The sequence below is a fragment of the Engraulis encrasicolus genome, chromosome 17 (assembly GCF_034702125.1).
Source record: "Engraulis encrasicolus isolate BLACKSEA-1 chromosome 17, IST_EnEncr_1.0, whole genome shotgun sequence".
In the NCBI taxonomy this organism is placed as follows: domain Eukaryota; kingdom Metazoa; phylum Chordata; class Actinopteri; order Clupeiformes; family Engraulidae; genus Engraulis; species Engraulis encrasicolus.
The window spans coordinates 20,727,335-20,740,971 of NC_085873.1; the positions used below are offsets into that span (position 1 = coordinate 20,727,335).

General features: G+C 40.1%; 1 protein-coding gene across 2 annotated transcripts; it reads left to right on the forward strand.

Moving 5' to 3' along the window:
* Window positions 1–719: 719 nt before the first annotated feature.
* Window positions 720–7,721, forward strand: LOC134467312 (E3 ubiquitin-protein ligase TRIM47-like). 2 transcript variants are annotated; one of them, XM_063221208.1, is made up of 9 exons: window positions 720–772; window positions 2,128–2,762; window positions 3,510–3,605; window positions 4,266–4,499; window positions 5,419–5,596; window positions 6,207–6,262; window positions 6,869–7,076; window positions 7,180–7,352; window positions 7,439–7,721. In XM_063221208.1, exons 2-9 carry the CDS (start codon window positions 2,187–2,189, stop codon window positions 7,652–7,654), a joined length of 1,737 nt encoding a protein of 578 aa, XP_063077278.1. In that variant the 5' UTR covers window positions 720–772; window positions 2,128–2,186; the 3' UTR covers window positions 7,655–7,721. The 2 variants fall into 2 exon arrangements, with proteins under 2 accessions (XP_063077278.1, XP_063077279.1); XM_063221209.1 differs by lacking the exons at window positions 6,207–6,262; window positions 6,869–7,076; window positions 7,180–7,352; window positions 7,439–7,721 and having other exon boundaries at window positions 5,419–5,667.
* Window positions 7,722–13,637: the final 5,916 nt, after the last annotated feature.

A 13,637-nucleotide genomic window follows, 5' to 3' on the forward strand; every position in this document is an offset into this window, starting at 1 on the left:
ATGCCTGAATGTATAGCCTGCAGAGATGATGTAAATTCTGAAATCATTTCAATATCTGGTGTTTTGAATGTGATATAAGAATATTTCTATCTTTACAGTGGTTACTAAAGATTCAATCACAATGTAAGCTATAAAGAAAGATTAATAAATAGTGTAACCATTATTGTATGATTTATTCATTTATGTGAGCGTAAAGGAGTCCCATGGCCCATTGTAAAGTTTGTAAAAAGTTGGAAAAGTTTTTTTTTTTTTTTTTTTAATGAGAAATGAATACTACAAGGGGACATTGCATAGCTGTAAACCTTTTAAGCCTGGTGGATGCAACGATTTAAGGTGATGCCAAGTCAAAATTTGTCTTGCACCAATAGGCCTACTGAATTAGCCTACACTTCCAAAAGGTGTGCTGTTTCTGTGGGCCTGAGTTGCAGCCCATGCTGTTGCATTGCTGTTGCATGCTGCATAAGTTACCAAACACAGAGTTGAGAGTGACTGTTTGCTGAATGTGTTGTGATGGCTACTTGACTGGACCACATTAACGCGATATCATGCCAGTGGAAAGAATAGCCAAGGTTTTAAAACGGAAGCATTGATGAGGAGCACTGATTAATTAAATTGGGTGTGTGCAGTGAGGCAAAAACAAAAAAAACTCGACTTGACAGCCCTGCCCATAGACGTATCAGATCAGCGGTTGCTTTCGGTTTCATTTCAGGCAGCTTAGGCTACCACAACGACGTTGTCAAACTGAATCGTCCGTGTGCGTAAATGGGAACGCGTAAGTAGGCTGTTTTTAATTTGCGCTGTTTATAAAGGACAATAGCCTATTTAGGGAAAGTGTGGTTAACGTAAGCTGTTGCAGTAGACGTTTAGGACTATGGCAGGGCAACTTATACTCGACTTTTACACGAAGCCTACATTATTTCTTATCGGTGTGACGAATCATGAAGCATTTCGACCATTGCTCATTGCTCCGGGAGACTAACCTGATCAGAGAGTTGCTTCCTGGAAGAAGAAAAAAAATCAGATAGGCCTACACATTTACTAGACCTGCCTTTAGTACTGTACGGAACTCGTGACTATTCAGGCTACTGCTGCTAAACTAAACTATCCTACTGACGCCACTGGTAACACTATTGGTAGGCCTATGACATTGAAATGTATTTTGATTAATAAAAAAACAAATATTAAATTTGTGATTGGAGTAGTGGAAATGAAAAAAGGCAGTTGATGTGTAGCCTATATATTTTTTAAATCAATTGCACATTCTGAATAAATTTGGTTAGATCAACAACTGTCAGATTGAGCTATAGCAAAAGTTGCAGTTTGTGCTGTCTGCTGCATTCACGAGTGTGGCACCACTTCAATACTAGAAAGAAATAAATTCTTTCTAATTGTGTGGAGAAATGGGATAGGGAGGTGAATGCTGCCTACACCTTTTGCTGTTCAGAGTTGTGTAAGACATCTTATCTAATCTAAGGCAGTTATGGGTACGCTGTTAGGGCGTCAGACTTGTAGGCCAAAGGTTGCCAGTTTGACTCTCGACCCGCCAGGTTGGTGGGGGGAGTAACCAGTGCTCTCTCCCTCCTCCATGACTGAGGTACTATGAGCAGAGGTGTCAAAAGTAAAAGTAAAAATAAAAGTAAAAAAAAGAAACACAGTTTTCTTCCCACACAAGTAACTTATCTGAGTAAACAGTAGACCTCTGTACTTGTCTTACGATCAGCTAACTGTGCACTGGTTGGATCAAGTTTGTGTTGGGTCCTTATTAGGTTTTCAGTGTTTTTCAGTAACAACAGTCTATTTATCCCATTAGTTACAATGGAGTAAATGGTGTAACAGCTATGTAATGCCATGTGCTAGTGTTGTAATTACACCACAAAAGTACTTTTACTTTTGACACCTCTGACTCTGAGCATGGTACCGTCCCGCCGCACTGCTCACTTTCAGGCGCCATTGGGGGCTACCCCCTTGCAGAGGTGAGGCATAAATGCAATTTTGGTGTGTGCAGTGTGTGCAATGTTCACTTGTGTTCTGTGGAGTATTGTGTCACCATGACAATGGGAGTTGCATTTTCCCAGCTGGGCTTTCCCTTTCACTAATAGAAAGTTCTAAAATTCTCAATTCTTCTAGGAATCACTATCTTGTGAAGATATATTCCACATCACCGTTGGATCTGCAAGTCAAGTGAAATGGCTGAGGCAGCACTTCGGGATCTTTATCAATGTCCTGTGTGTCTAGATACACTGAATGACCCGGTCACTACACCCTGTGGACACAGTTATTGTCAGAACTGTATCAGCGATTACTGGAATCAGGCACCTCAGACAGGTGTGTATAGCTGTCCTCAGTGCAGAGAGAAGTTCAACACAAGACCTGCTCTAAAAAAAAGTACTGTCTTGGCGGAGCTGATAGGCCACATGAAGATTGCTGAGGATGCTTCTTCTGGGTTGTGTTTTGCCGAGCCAGGAGATGTGGAGTGTGATTCCTGCACGGGGAGAAAGCTCAAGGCTTTCAAATCCTGTCTAGTATGTCTAGCGTCTTTCTGCGAGACCCATGTCCAGCCTCACTACATATCCCCTGCCTTCAAAAAGCATGGCCTCATTGAGGCATCTGTGAACCTTCAAGAGAAGATCTGCCCTCAGCATGGCCGCCTGCTCGAGATGTTTTGCCGCACAGATCAGTTCTGTATATGTATGCTGTGCGCTACAAATGACCACAAAGGCCATGACATGGTGTCAACAGCCACAGGAAGTCAGGAGAAAAAGGTAGGGTTGCTCATCGAGTGGCGGTCCTAGACCAAAATTTCCAGGGGGGGATAGGGGCCAACATGATTTTAGGGGGCCACATTTTCTACGTCATTCTTTGACCTTCATTCTACTTTTTTCTTTGACCTTAACTTTAGCCAAATATCTGTCTTTATCTAAACCCAGTGTTGCCTAAAACAGCTGCTTCAGCATCTGTAGCACATAAAAAGCATGACATGAATCATATTTTTATTTAATTGTATAAAATGTCAAATTTCATGAGCCTAAAGCTACATCATTCAGCTCCTGGCACTAGGGCCATTGTTGCACTACGCAGTATGCACCATCAATTAACCTACCTACGTTTTGAATCTAATTGTTAATGCACAATGAGCTGCATGTCTTTGTCATTGTTATTATTATGGCACAAATATAACGGCATGAAATTCAGCTTTTATACATTAATTTTTATATCATCGGCTGCTTGGCGCGAGGACCAGGAGCAATTCTACAGGGGCCCTGACGCACCCTGGCCCCTGTCCAGAACCGCCCATGAGCTCATCTTTATGTATTATATACTATGTAGATTAACATTTCCATTTTTAAATGAAGAATATACCTATTGCAGACAAGAAGAATAATAATTATGATTTAATGAATATATTTCCAAGTAGCAGTGCATTGCAATGTAATGCATTGTACTGTAGCTCCGTACATGGAAGTGTGAGCATATACTGTATATACCTGACTGTGGCTGCATTTGAACAGATAACACTTGGGAAGGTGAAGAACAGATCCATGGAGCAACTTCAGGAGAGAGAGAAGAAGCTGGGTCAGCTGAAAAATGCCTTAGGTTCCCATCAGGTGAAACACACCACCAACTATTGCAACTACACAAGTAACTATTGCCAGACTAAGGACAAGACGAGACTATAACCTTGGTTAATGAAACCTTGATTTGAAAATACACTGTATAGTTATTTGTTGTAGTGCTGTTAAGAATGTAACATTTCATTCTTTTCATGCGTTTAAGATCATATATGAAAGTGGTGCTCAAACTGTGGTACGTGTACCACTGGTGGTACTTGAGACATCTCTGGTGGTACTTGGAAGAATTATTTGTTTTGTACATTGATTTGAAGGCTGATCAAGTTGTTGCAGTCGAAAATGTCTCTTTGGTCTCACATTTTGTAATATTGAACTGTAGGCCTATGAATCTGAAAACATAATGCAGAATAAAACTAGGAAATAGCAAGACATTTAAAAACAAACTTGCATTGAATGTGACCGTAGCTGTTGATGCCGTTATGAACCTCTCCTGTAAAAGTGAAAATGGAAGGCCTTTGCTGCGATATTCTAATGTTGGTTGTCAATAGCTCAATATTTTCTCGGGTGTTACTTCACACAAAAAGTTTGAGAACCACTGAGATTTGAGATTTGACTAAACACTTTAACGTTAACTTGACTCTCACCATGTATACCTCCTCACACATATCTCACTCCCATCTTTCTGTACTTTTACAGCTCTCTACTGACGCTGCTGTTCAACACTGTGAAATAATCTTCAGTGAATTACTGCAGTTCATCATATCAAAGGGCACAGAGCTGAATGAGATGATCCAAAACCAGCAGGGGGCGGCAGTTAGCAGAGTTGAACCAGTCATCAAGTGTATGGAACAGGAGATTGCTGAGCTGAAGAAACAGCTGGATGATCTGGAGCAGTTGTCACGTGAGGGGGATCACGTCAAGTTTCTCCAGGTACAGCCTTTGGGCATGTAGCAGCCCAAAATGTAGGTTAATCACTGCCAATTATATAATAAGACTCTCTAAGTTGGGCCTATTTTACATGTAATAACGATAATAAACAATAATAAATGTGTGTAATAAAATTCAGCACGCATTTTGCCAGTAATGGAGGGATTTATTGTATTATTGTGCTGGGCATTATGTTATTGGCCTTGCACTAAAAAAGGGTTGTAATCAAATAACTAGTCTCAACAATTTAACAATTTGTGTTCTACATCCTTTCGTCATTTCGTCATTTAGTCTCGCGTACAAAGAAGCAAACCTACTCTCTGCTCACCTCTGCTCTGACCTCACACTCTGTTGTAATTTCACCACTGAAAGCAGAGTCAGTCAAGGTCTTCCCTTTCGATTTTTTACACTTTTGAAAGTAGAAAAAGTGGATGGAAGATGAATATCACGACTGCCAGAGCACCTATGTCTGAGGGGATCTTCTCCGACCAAACTCTTTTTTGTGTGTCATTTTACTGTGGGAAGTTTCATGGATAAATTGGACCAGTCTTCCTTAATTGCACATTGCACCAGTAAGATCAGTAAGAGTGAAGGTTCAATTAACAGGGTAAGAGCACGGTTTTGCTCAAAATATTGCAATGCACACAACATAATGACATATCAGAGTTCAAAAAAGGAGAAATTCTTGGTGTGCGTGCTGCTGGTGTATCTTTGACCAAGATAGCAGGTCTTTGTGATGTATCAAGGGCTACGGTATCCCAGGTAATACATACCATACCACAGGATGAACCACAGGATGAACCACATCCAACAGGATTAACTGTGGACATGAGAGGCTGTCTCAAAGGGATGAGAAGATAATGACCTCTTCAAAATGAAAATACAACAGGTTTCATTTTCATAATGACTCTTGTGTTTTCAGAGTTTCATGACTGTCTTACCAACTCTGAAGGCTACACATGCACCCCGTACCACCGTCAGTCCAAGTCTGTCATTTAATGATCCCAGTGGTTCTCTCTCAATATTCAAACAAGAGGTGGAAAAACTCTGCAACCATCATGTGGAAAAAATGAGACTGGGGCTTGAGGAGCCTCTCAAAGGTTTACATTTCTACTTTGTTGTTTTCAATACAGTATCACTTTAATAGAGGTGGTATGAACAGAGATGGTTTATGGAACTGCGGAACACATTAGTCAAAGTAGGAGGTGTTTGTTGTATACAATACAATTATTGCATGATCAGTGTTGTGACCCCTGTTTGAAAATCTTTTATTAGAGGACATTTTCCCGAGGAGCACGTTATTTAGTGTAAGATGTACTAGTTTTAAAAGTGTTTAGGTTAATGTATACAGTAAAATGTATGATTTACATTTTTATTTTATATATGAGAAATAAATAAAAAGTAAACTATGTCATATTACTGTTAATTGATGACTCATTGCTGTCATTAAGCTTTAAAGACAAATTTATTTTGATGAAAAATCCTGGAATCTTCCTGGAATGACACATTAATTAGTTCTGCAATGTGGCTTTTGCTCACTTTCTACACTAATGCATTTAAAAGTTTAGGCAACATTACATGGGTATCATACAGTAGGGCCATGACGCTTGCTATATATTTTTGATTTCTTTGTGAGAAGCTTTGCTGAGCTCTGACATCTTGTTCTTACTGTATATGCTGTGTATGTGCTTCTATCTCTGTATGGGTCAGAACCATTACTGATGGCTACATCAAGGCGTGACATGGAATCCCTACAGTCTTCGCAGGTAATGACGGCTTGTTTTTACAGTTTTACAGTTTTACCGTTTTTACAATCAAAGAAACCACTATTCATTCATTCTATCCACATGCACATATCACATTGCCTCTGATGCGGCAAAATTGGTATAATGCATTAGATAATGCAAAATTAGTAATTAATAGTTAAGAGTTTTGATGTTGATTTAAAGGGGCACTAGGTAGGATGACGTAATTTGCCCACGGCATGCCTGTCTCAAAATGTACACCATAATGAAAAAATGCTGTTCAAATAAACTCACTGTGAGACTGTTTATCATCACGGAATGCCAGCAGTTGATACAAATCTGAATACAGTATGTAAAGCGATGTTTTCAAATGAAAAGTGTTTCCCACGACCTTCGGACCGTGCTGTCAAAAGTTCCATGTGGGGTTTTCTGTGGAAGTGGGCGCGAGAGCCATCGTTCACTTACTAATGACTTGCACAGGCATCGACTGACTCAGGACCGTGATTAATTAAACTTTTAATCCTACCTGGAGCCCCTTTAACATGATAATCACAATAATTCTGTAGAATAATGCGTAATGCACTGTGACTGAAAGTATGTTCATTCTATTTCATTTCCCCATTGCAGCTATTTACAAAACAGGATTCACAGGATGTAGCAGAACTCCATGTACAAGTAGACTGGCCAGACAAAGAACGCCCCTTCAAATGGAAAAAGAACCTGTTAGTGTCCCTGCAGACTTTATTGAATGCGGCAGATAAACTATACGAAATTCTGAATCTCTGCTTTTTGGATAGCTATTTTTCAGCCACCATAACTGTACGCCCTCCAGCAGGTGAGAGGACATGTAATTTTGGTTTCTTATTTACAGTGTTTAACATTTTAAATATAATAGAAAAAATGTTTTCCAACCATGCTACTATGTCATTCCATTGCAGCCCAACAAGCTCTGCTAGAGCTCAAGTCAGCAACATTGAACTTCAAAGGCATTGGAGAGGTGACTGTGCATTTTAATGAAGCACTCCCAGCACCACAGGGCCCTGCTCTGGTGGACACACATCAGCAAATTAATTCACAGCAAACATCAGAAAAGGCACAATTATCGCAAGAGGTGTGTATGATTTAGATGGCATTTAAATCCCAGTGGCATTAATTATGAGAAACAAAGATCTTATTGAAGCCTTCTGCTTTTGACAGATCCCAATGACTGTGAGTGCGAATGTGGACCTGCGGAAATATGATGCTAAGGATCAAAGAGAACTCATGAGGAGATTTCCACAGTATAGAACTGGACGTTATACTCTTCAAATAGATGGGACGCATGAAGAGGTAGCGCAGTTCCATAAGGATCTACATGAAGTACTTGGAAATCCGATGACAGTCACCAGCCAATGGACAGCCATCAATGATTGAATGCCATGGAGACCAGTGCATCATCTTTGAGAGTACCTGTGTTTCAGTACTGGTACTTGAATCATTCACAGAGCAAAGAGATAGAATGCATTCAAAAGAACAATGGAATGAACATCAAAACTGATGTCTGCGTCTCATTTGATGAGGCTGGTGCAATTTACACCCAAGCATGTGTCGCTGCTTCTCAGGAATTTACTGACCTTTTCCAGACACATGCCACAGACATTATAAGCGTTCCTGTGCCAGGTGGCTTTGAGTCGGTGAAGAACTTTGTGTCCCTGGATCCCAAACTGACGCTCCAAATGTCATCCGGGAAATGGAGCTTAATAGGGCCACGTGATAGTGTCAACACAGTCCAGAAACAATGGAATTCGACTACTTACCTGGATGAGAAAATGGAAAAGGTACGTATGTTTCACACAATAATTATGTACGAATATGCCCATACGGTAAAGATGTATAAAATTCATATTAATTCATGGTGCGAGTTCCAAGTGACAATATATAATGTATTAACACTGCTGATAACACTGCTGTTAATATGTCATGTATCGAAGTGTTAATATATCGTGTATTAACACTTCTGTTCATATATCATGTAATTACATTGCCAGATCGATCCTTATCATATATGAATTTGACCTTAGTGTGTGAATTAATTCATAGGCCTACATACCTATTTTTTATATGAAATCAAACGCAAAGTTATACCTCACCCTTTCAAGGGGGTAGCCCCCAGTGGCTCCCCAAGGCAGGACAGTACCATGCTTAGGGTACCTGAGTCAGGAGGATGGGGGAGAGCACTGGTTAATTATTCCCCCCACCAACCTGGCAGGTCAGGATTCGAAACCGGTAATGTTTGGGCTACAAGTCTGACACCCTAACCGCTCACCCATGGTTTACTCCTGAAAGTTGTTCCTATTGGTGTTTCCTCAAACAGAATTATTAGGTGAAACTGGTATGAATAAAGTACAAATTGTACATGGCATTTACAGATAATGTGTATAATACAATTACTTTCGTTGTATGCTTCATATCATATTTATACTAGTTTTTAATTCTATTTTTCAGTGTCAAATGTGTATGCATTTCATATGTAAATTCACACATATACGTTTTCTGTTTGAATTTTGGATGTAAAGGTCCATAGGTAGGCCTACATATCATTTGTACATTTCATTGTCATGTCATGGGTATGTGATTTTTGGTCAGACATAGGCCTACTGTCAACGGCAACGGCAAAAATCTTAAACCTAATCAGGGGTGCATTTCTCGAAACCATAGTTGCTTACTATGTTAGCTACTTTGTTGTTTGGAATGCAATTTCCCATTGACAACAACCCAAGTTGCTAACTGGATAACAACTACCCTTTCGAGAAACCCCAGTGTGGTCATAGCCCAAGTCGTTATGGGTTAAGCAAAAAGCCATTTCATTCGTTGTCCTATGTTGGTAAGGATGACCCTTATCTGGCATTTGTATGAATACTCTATGAGGCACTGGCATCATATACAACTTTTCCAGTTTCCAAAACTTTGTATGTTTAATTTGACACATTTCTAACAAAACATTTACAAAAAATGTCGGTCTTATAATCTTTCAGAATTCATGTAAATCTTGTAAGAATTGTGTATGAATATTATATATAATTTCCATATGGTTAAAGACATATGGTTAAATATTTTTTTTAGATGCGTCCCACGCATCTCTATAAGAGGCTTTGGTGTCCGTCCGTCCCTCCGTCCGTCCCTCCGTCCGTCCGTCCGCCCTCCCGTGATGTGTTTCCCTCCCGTGATGCGTTTCTGAATTGTGATTCCCTCCTGTGATTCCCTCTTGTGTCCACAAGGTGGCAGTCGCTCAGTTTTGGCCTGGAGCTCATGCGTGCAAACCAACCGTGCTCTTTGCCAGTGAGAAAAACATGGCGGCACTTCCTGTTGATTTTCACATGAAAGTTTTGCTTAATTTAAAGTCCCTAAGCGACTATAAATGTTGTGGCTTCCATATATTGATGTAAAAGTGCCCCACGAAGTAATGAAGCACAACAAAGTTACTCCACATTACCATTTGACCACTCGTTTTTCTATGCTAACAGGGTAGCTAATGTAGCATTGTAAATGATCCAGCGAGAAAGGGGGAAATGTTGTGATTTCAGTCCGCCTGAGGCAACGATTTTCGTGGGGAAGATGACCTGCATCTCGGTGGCATTGAACCACGCCCCCGTGCCTTATTTGGCTCGCTCAGCACGTGCGTCCTCAGTCCAATCGCAATGCTTTATTTTCCCCAGACGTTTAATCGCATTTAAGTGAAAGTGCCATGTATACACATCGCAAAATAACTCTTAATCCGATCTATTTAAATCGCATTTATTAAATCGGACTTAAAAACATTATGTACACGTAGCCAATGTCTCATTGATTAGTTTATGGAACTTACGGTTTGTCTGTTACGGTCCACGAAGACAATATCCACGTGAAAACGCAAACGCCTGCAAACCACTGTTTTGACAGAAATACAGTTCACCTGTCGCCTACTCTGTTTTCTTCCCAAAGCGGCATTTAAAAGTATTCCATGAAATCCAACATCAACGTCACTTCAAATAGGTGACAGCATCATGCTCACACATGAAATAACACTTCAGTGAGGGGGGGACATCACTGCTCTCATATTAAAGTGAAAAGAGAATTTCACATTTTAGTTTATTTAATGTAGGCCTATGCAAAATTGCAAATAGCCTATTCATTGAAATCTGTCCAGAAAGGGTTGTAATGTTTGCCTGTTTTTTATGTTTGTAACTAAAAAAAAAAAAAAAAAAAAAAAAAAGGTGATTTAAAAAAAAAAAAATAGCCTAACAAAAATAGAGATTTTATGTTAAAAAAAATGTGATATGGGATGGACCGATGGCCCCCCTAAGCTAAATTCGCCTTAGGTCCCCACATTGCTAAATGTAGTGTAAGGGATTATTTTGAAAAGACAGTAACATGTAATCAGCAATGCATTACAGTTTTTCAGTAAATTGCCCAACACTGTTGAAATCCTATGGTACTTTTTCAAATCCAGGCTTATACAGTACATGGTAGGCTTATTGATAAATTGCCTTGACAGGTTATGAGGAGGCCAAGGGGGCGTTTGGGCAAAAAAGGTTCAGAACGGGCATAGACGGACGCATCTGTTGTCCGCCTGTCGGACTTGTTAAAAAGGCAAAAAGCAAACATCTTTTAAGCATTTCCACTTTTTACAGATTCCAGTTGCAGTGACTTCCAGTGCATCATCTGGAGAGGTAGGGATAGTACCTATGTTTCAGTACTGGTACTTGAGTCATTTACAGCGCAAAGAGATGGAACACATCCAAGAGCAGTATGGAGTGAGATTCATATCTGATGTCTGCGTCTCATTTGAAAAGGCTGGTGCAATTTACACCCAAGCATGTGCCGCTGCTTCTCAGGAATTTGCTGAACTTTTCCAGTCACATGCCACAGACGTTATCAGGGTTCCTGTGCCAGGTGGATATGAGTCGGTGAAGAACTTTGTGGTCCTGGATCCCAAACTGATGCTCCAGATGTCATCTGGAAATTGGACCTTAATAGGGCCACGTGCTAGTGTCACCACAATCCAGAAACAATGGAATTCGACTACTTACCTGCATAGGCGTGAACAGATTGGGACGAGGTGGCGCTAAAGCACCTGCCACTTTAACCTACAGGACAAAAAGTGCCCTGTTTTTTTTTTTTTTGGGGGGGGGGGGGGGGGTTACGTTTAAAAAATTTCCCACAATGTACTCTGGTCCACCATGTTGTCATGATACCCTGCAAATGTTAGATGATCAAAAGAATGTGATGATACAATAAGTAGTCTCTATAGCCTAAGCACTGTCCTTTGACCACGTGCCCCCAAAATGTCTGCATGCCACTGCTTATCTGGATGAGTCAAACCCGAGGACAATTATGCATACTACTCTGCAAATGGAAGCTTCTAGTTTGTTTGAGTCAACGGGTGCAACTCACACGATTGGCCAGGAGCAATGTATACACCTAATGATTAACATTTTTAACGACCTATAAACTGCCACAGCAATCGTAAACACCTCCCCTACAAGAAATTGACTAGGTGGGCCCCAGACTATGGGTTTGTTCGTGATGAAGGCAGTGATGCTTTTGCTATGCGTGCTGCCATGCATGCGCTCTTTGCCAGTTTGATGCATGTGGTTCAAAAATATTTTATGTTGTGGGATGAACTTATCATTATTACTGTATGTTTATTATTCATTATTTGTTTGTTGTTTGCCTTTGCTAGTGTTCCTGCAATGGCACCTTGTTTGAAATGTATCCAACTTGTGTTTGATGGCATTACTGGACCCAGTCAGTAGCAATGTATGCCTTGTAGTTGTGAGTTTATTGGAATTCAAGGAAGGGTTTATTTGTATGGAGGTGTGATCATGTGATGTTTTTTTTTTATTATTGTTTCTCTTGCCTGAACAGAAAATAACAATCTTACAAGCAATATGAAGCACAGACTTTTTGATTTGGATACTGGGTGAGTTACCGTACACACAGGGCCATGGACAGGATTTAACCATCAATGAGGAATAATCTTTATTTCAGGCAGAGCTGTATGTAGAACCAGGGCCACTGACAGCTTTGGCAGGGCCCAGGACAAAGTCATGTGACAGGGCCCCAAATCCAATAGCCTACAAACTCAATTCTGGCTTCATCTACCCGTGATGCTGCTTTGTTTATCTTTTATTTTGACAAGTTGCTGTCCTTTCATCTTCCATGTTCATGAAAGGTTTGGCATGAATGTCTAATGAAAAAGTCACGAATGGTCCATGCAAAGTGTATAAAAGCTATTATGAATGTCTTATGCAGGGACATGTCAAGTAAAGTGTTACCGATAATTCTGAAGGAAATACTATGCATATACTAGGAAAAGGACCTGTTGGCAATACATTATTGTGAAAAAAGATTTATTTGAGTATGTGCTTTAAATCACAAAAAGTCTTCGTTGTAAGAGCGCTACCTGGACTCAAAAAAGGTGCTCTTTGAGGTGCTCTTTGGATGGGCAAATGCAGACGTTGAAAACGAAGAAAAAATCCAAGGCACTCTCTTTAAAAATAAAAAGCCTTTATTTCATGGCTTGGTTTGCAAATAACCTTTAAAAAACTCTGACATGTTTCGGCCACTTGGCCTTCTTCAGGGAGTCCAACAGTTTTCAAACAGAAGGAAGAGGTTTTTAAACAAATGTTAACCAATGGGATGCCTCCACATCGCAAAAGGTGAGTTGTACAGGTAACAAGTGTCATATATAAAACATCCAGCAGGTGTCCTCCTTCATACATGAAATCATACCGGCTATTTTTGGAGCATCCTAAATTAAAGTAAATCAACATTGTGTAGGATCACCCCAGCAAAAAAAGGGAAACAAAAGTGAAAATGGAAAAACAAAGACAACAAACAATAAGAAGCAATGTAACAGAAGAAATGTATAAAAATAAGAATAAGATAGAAAAGGTACCCACACCAAAATAAAATCACAGAAAAACACTGAAATCAAGGTCCTCATTTAGTCCTGGATACTTTGTAGCCTGTAACTTATAAATCCAGAATGTCTCCCTCTGGTTCAGCTGTCTCTGCCTATCCCCTTTCCTTAAAGACAGGGGGATATGATCGATACCGCAGGCCTGCAAGGTGGATGGATCACTATTATGGTGTTCCATGTAGTGTCTTGCCATTGGATAGTTCACATTGCCTGTGCGGATTGCATACTTGTGTTCAGCCAGTCTGTCTTGTAAGCGCCGTTTTGTTCTTCCTATGTAAAACACTTTACATCGGGGACACTCCAATCTGTAAATAACAAAGGTGGTTTTACAGTTGATGAAGTGATTAATTTTGAGTTGTCTTGGGGAGATAGAATCCTGGAAAGTTTTTGTTTGTTGGACATTTGCACAATGATTACAGTGGTGGCATTTAAAACAACCAATGGGCCTTTTAG

Bases quoted from the DNA above. Each gene is read 5' to 3' on its own strand.
- LOC134467312 (XM_063221208.1), top strand. From the start codon at position 2,187: ATGGCTGAGGCAGCACTTCGGGATCTTTATCAATGTCCTGTGTGTCTA. The intron at 2,763-3,509 runs GTAGGGTTGCTC...GCATTTGAACAG, and splicing joins CAGGAAGTCAGGAGAAAAAG to ATAACACTTGGGAAGGTGAA. The intron at 7,353-7,438 runs GTGTGTATGATT...TGCTTTTGACAG, and splicing joins AGGCACAATTATCGCAAGAG to ATCCCAATGACTGTGAGTGC.